This window comes from Branchiostoma floridae, chromosome 14 (genome assembly GCF_000003815.2).
Source record: "Branchiostoma floridae strain S238N-H82 chromosome 14, Bfl_VNyyK, whole genome shotgun sequence".
Lineage (NCBI taxonomy): Eukaryota > Metazoa > Chordata > Leptocardii > Amphioxiformes > Branchiostomatidae > Branchiostoma > Branchiostoma floridae.
The window spans coordinates 19,304,031-19,309,348 of NC_049992.1; the positions used below are offsets into that span (position 1 = coordinate 19,304,031).

Below are 5,318 nucleotides of genomic sequence, written 5' to 3' on the forward strand. Positions count from 1 at the left end.
CAATTCTGCACACAGCATAACTACACCTCGTCCTGTCGTACACGTCTCTGAAACAACAGTCCAGTGTTTCTGATACAGTTCTGCACACAGCATAACTACACCTCGTCATGTCGCACACGTCTCTGAAACAACAGTCCTGTGTTTCTGTTACAATTCTGCACACAGCATAACTACACCTCGTCCTGTCGTACACGTCTCTGAAACAACAGTCCTGTGTTTCTGTTACAATTCTGCACACAGCATAACTACACCTCGTCCTGTTGTACACGTTTCTGTGACAACAATCTTGTATTTCTGTTACAGTTCTTCACACTGCATAACTACACCTCGTCTTGTCGCACACGTCTCTGGAACAACAGTCCAGTGTTTCTGTTACACTTCTTCACACAGCTACACCTCGTCCTGTCGCACACGTCTCTGGAACAACAGACCAGTGTTTCTGTTACACTTTTGCACACAGCTACACCTCGTCCTGTCGCACATGTCTCTGGACCTACAGTCCTGTGTTTCTGATACAGTTCTGCACACAGCTACAGCTATGACTATGTTGTGCTGCTGAAATTCAGATGATGCTATTTTTGTTGGGTTTGACTTGTTCTTTTTAGGCAGTGAAAGACGAATTCACCCACTTCTTCTTTAATATGTGGGCTCTTTAATTTTAATGACAGAATTGTTTTCTAATTGTCAGTGATAGTTAGAAAGTAAGCGTGTATTTTGGACTAACTTATAAATAATTAGTTTCCTATAACATCCCAAAAAAATGACTCTCGTCTTCCACAACATTCTATTGGGCAATATTTACAAATCCTCTCATACACAGTTAATTTCATGCACTTATTTTCTCTTTTCGATTTTTTCCAGGAGATGGGCACTAATTCTAATCTTTTAGGTAGCGGAATGCTGCTCAAAGTAACACAGTTCGAGATATTTTCATAATATAATTTATACAATATTCGGTTTTATATTTGCTGTAAAATCTAATTTTGCCAGTATCGGTAGACGGATTATGGAAGAAAATTTGAATATGTATATCTAAAAATATTGTCCTTAATAGTTTGCAGATATGTTGGGATCATAGTTTGTGCTATTAGTATACAATAGGTATGAGTACCACAGTGGTCGAAGATCTCCTTGACTCGCTGTAAAAATGTCCGTCTACGACTATTTGTCAGAGATGCATGTTGTAATAATAGGAGTACCACAATTTGCAGTGCGTGTGTAGCGGTGTCTAGTTGTGTTAAGGATGTCCAGAATTTTACGGTGCGCAGGGATATATCTAAATCTAATAGAAACCTTCCTAGTTCTACTCTAGCTGCTGCGTACTTTACTACAATTTATGTACACATCAAGTACATTCTTGCAAAAGCGGTAATATGAACTTTCAATAGGTGAGGTGTACATTAATAAGATCTTTGTCCCAGATTTCTAATCCATGCAAAAGTATTGGTTTAATACAAGTTTCGAATATTCTTAGTAGAGACAGACAAACAGAGTACCGATTTGAGACCCAACATGGGCTTACATGACATCAATGGTGGAAAACTCATATACAAATTGTGAAAATTTAACGTAGAATAAAATGTATATGTCCATATACTGATGTAATGGCGAAATTACATATGTAGCATATTTTCAAGTTATTGAAGCCGCAACGTGTTATATTATGAATGTTAAACTAAGTGGGTATACGTAATACAATATGTATAGAAGTTGACTTGAATACGTAAAACAATGTGTATACTAGGTTTCTAGCAACGCATACTAACAATTGGCAATGGCCACATAAACATTAAAAGCTACAGTCATTTTTGTAGCCGGTATTACTCAGATGGGGTTCTATTATTCAGCAAATGCCGTACAATCTGATAATAATGAATGCATTTTCTTCAGCAGTTGATAAATGATTGAATAGACGAACATATTGAAGATTAGAGCATCTTTTGCACATACTACGTACTGCTTTACCAATAGCCGCAGTTGAAGTGCAGCTCGGGTTTAGTTTTAGGGACCGTTTGGTTGGCTTCGTGATAACAGTAACCCATGCTCCAATGTCACACTGGTCTCAAGCATGATGGTTGTTTCTTCGTAACCTTTGTGAAAAACAAATACACGGGAGTCATATGATTCAGATCTACGACTTATCTGCAATACATCCAACGGCTAATGGGAGATCATCACGGTCAAATCACCCCCAGGCAGTTACGCCAACTCGCTGTCGATAGACGGAACTGGAGAAAGCTTGCAGTCGCCTACTCTGCAGCCGACCGATGATGATGAATCAAATCTAAGTGTTCGGAAACAGCAACATTAATTTTGAAAACGAATTACAAGACAGAAGTGTTTACTGCATATCGCACACAGGCAAACCATACAACTTAAAATATACTGTCTCGGCAAATGGATGTATTTGGTCTCCAAGGCGAAGTGCCTTGTCGGATATCAACGAATTTGTTGTTTGGGTTTTATATCTTTACTGTTGTTTGCCAATCGTTTATACCTATCTTGCAGTTTGGCGATTTGATTTTCAATAATTTCATTTTTAATACATTATGAATCTATCATCTATACAAAGAAGAAGTAGACTAATTGTGCACAATCATATGATGCTAATAACTACACTCCATGTTGTGCTACTTAAGTATACATAATGCTAGTTTCTTTGGGTTTACCTTCTTAGTTTTAGGCAGTGGAAGATGAATTTACCCACTACTTCTATAATATGTGGGTTCTTTGATTTTAATGATAGGATAGTTTTTCGTTGTCAGGGATAGTTGGAAAGTTCATGAATAATTGGTCTCTTATATAATCATATAATGAATTATTAGAAATTAAATGACTTTTGTCTTCCATAACATTCAACGGGCAATAGTTACAAATCCCAAGTCACAATGTTTGGTTGTTAGGTAGCTCTTGTGACGGACATAATATGGTGTTCACATTTGTGTGGTAGATAACTTTTGGTGCCTTGTCTAACACCCTCGTCGAGTCGAGTGAGGGAATAGATGTCAAGGGCACATTAACAACACATGGGCTGCTAGGGGCCCTACATTCTGATACATACAAGCATTATGTATACATACCTCATATACAGACCAGGTCGGTTTCAGTCCAGGTCCCATTGCCGATTCTGGTAAAATTGCCAATGAAAGGGATGCCCAGTTTGCCAACAGGCCAGGTTGGTTCCAGTCCAATTTCCATTAGAGCAGGTTCTGGTGTTACTGCCATAAAGTGGAATGAACCCAGGATTGCACCGGAAAGAGCAGCGCGCTCCTTGTAGGTAGGGGAAGTGACAGTCGCTCCTGGTGGCGAAGCTTATCGGTATGCCGTAGTCGGACGATATGTATATCGGGACGTCGTCTAATATGTAGATCGGGTCGGATGATGTGTATGCCGGTGATGGGCACACTACAAAGGAGATAAATTAGACTCATTCTATTTCAAAACAAAGTTACAAAGAGGCCTATATATATACTAGCTTAAAGCTTATATAGTAGCTTAAAGACGGTGAATAAAAAAAGATTGTACTCTTTATCATTACCATTATTACGGTCGTCTATGTATAGGATACATACTTCTCACACAGACCGTGTCGCGTCCATCCCACACTCCATTCACGCAGGTCCTTAGGATATTCCCGCCGCGATGAAAGTACCCGGGAATGCACTCGTACCGACAATAGACCCCATGTGAGGTCGGGGGGCTCGAGGAGCAGTACTTCCTTATAGCGTTGGCTGGGCGTGGTGGCGAAGAGCAGACTGGTGGTTCTAACAGTGGAAACATTCAAAATCCTTAATTACCTTTTCCAGAATGGCCAAGGTTATGTTTTCCCCTTGTGCGTCTGTTTGTCCCTGTATCTGGTATTTAAACATGAGGCGGATACAATTTATCGGCAACCATCTGTGAACAGCATAACTCGAGAAGACTCCGAAGGATGCTGATGATATTTGGCGGGTGGGTAGGGGTCGGGAAAATGAAGGGGGAGTTCGATAATGGGCCCCCTAGCGGCTTGCTAAGGTACTGCAGCGGAACCTACATGTTTGATATCTCGCGTTCTGGACAAGCTGCGGTCGTGATTTTTGAGCGGTAGATAGCCCTTGGAGCAGAAAGTGATTGCTGTGAGTTTGGGCCCCCTAGTTCCTTTTTTGGAACTGCAGGCGCCGGCTTCCTTTCAAACTTCGGACGAGAATAACTGGAGAACGTGTTGACGGATCGTCATGATTTTTGGTATGCAGATGGCATGAGTGATGACCTGCATGATGGAATGCTAATTATGCAAATCAACAGCTCATTTGCATAATTAATGAGGAAAGTTTATAAGTCCACCTCAGTCCATGATAGGACTTTCAAACATGTGACATGCGTGGCTGGGAGAGAAAAGACGATAGATATCAATTATGCAAATGGAAACCTTATAATAGCGTAAACGTTTGTAAACTTTTTAGAATTAATTTAGATTATGTTTACATCATTCCCTGAAAATTTGGTGACCATATGATGAGTCGTTAAGGAGTTATTGGAGGTAGAAGGGGTGGGCCTGAAAGGGACCCCTGACCCATATTGCCAAAAAAAAAACGATCAAAATAGGGTTTAAATGAATTTACAGTGAATTGGGGCCAAAAGAGTTAAGATATAAAAGGGGCAGTGCATTATTGTCTTCTGATGTTAACCTATACATCGCCCTTGATATTCATGAATTTTTTCTGGTATGCTTGGTTTAATAAATTGAGTCATCCCAGTGGGCAGGTAATATATATATAGTTAACCTATGGGAGTGGCCGAGTTTCTGTGTATAGCACCAGTCCCGTCCAACGAGGGGTTTCTAGTCTCCCCGAGGGCGAAGCCCGAGGGAGACTGGAAATCCCCGAGGTGGCAGGACTGGTGCTATGCACAGAAAACGAGGCCAATCTCATAACTAACTTAGCCCATGGCATACTTCCCCGTAGCTTCTCTACTTCATCAGCTCTACAAAATGTTACTTTATTTTGTCCTAAATGTCCACAATCTTTCTTATTGCTTGAAAAGCTGTGGCGGACAGTGTCAGGCTGTAACAACACAAGGTCATTAATCTTGTCAAGACCTTCCGGGGCATGGTGCCTGGAGAGACCGAAAGTCTGGTGATATTCCTCTGGGCAATTAGAAGTCAAGCGTGGGATTGGTCAGTTATCACATGACACAATTTTAGTCCCAGAAGACAGGCTCAAAGGTAAGCTAGGATTGGTCAGAACCGGTCACATGCGTATATCACTCCTAATTTTCAGGCAGATATCACCCCAGTTTTCTTGATATCAACACACTTTTCTTCTGGTATCACCACACTT

The 5,318-nt window shown here is 40.7% G+C and overlaps 1 protein-coding gene across 1 annotated transcript in view; it reads right to left on the bottom strand.

Moving 5' to 3' along the window:
• Window positions 1–1,491: 1,491 nt before the first annotated feature.
• Window positions 1,492–5,318, bottom strand: part of LOC118430968 (CUB and sushi domain-containing protein 3-like) — a 13,060-nt gene continuing 9,233 nt past the window's right edge. Inside the window, exons 4-6 of the mRNA XM_035841999.1 lie at window positions 3,573–3,764; window positions 3,081–3,405; window positions 1,492–2,284 (exon numbers count right to left, since the gene is read on the bottom strand). Coding sequence (XP_035697892.1) covers window positions 3,104–3,405; window positions 3,573–3,764 — 494 coding nt within the window. The 3' untranslated portion in view covers window positions 1,492–2,284; window positions 3,081–3,103. The remainder of the gene's footprint in view (window positions 2,285–3,080; window positions 3,406–3,572; window positions 3,765–5,318) is intronic.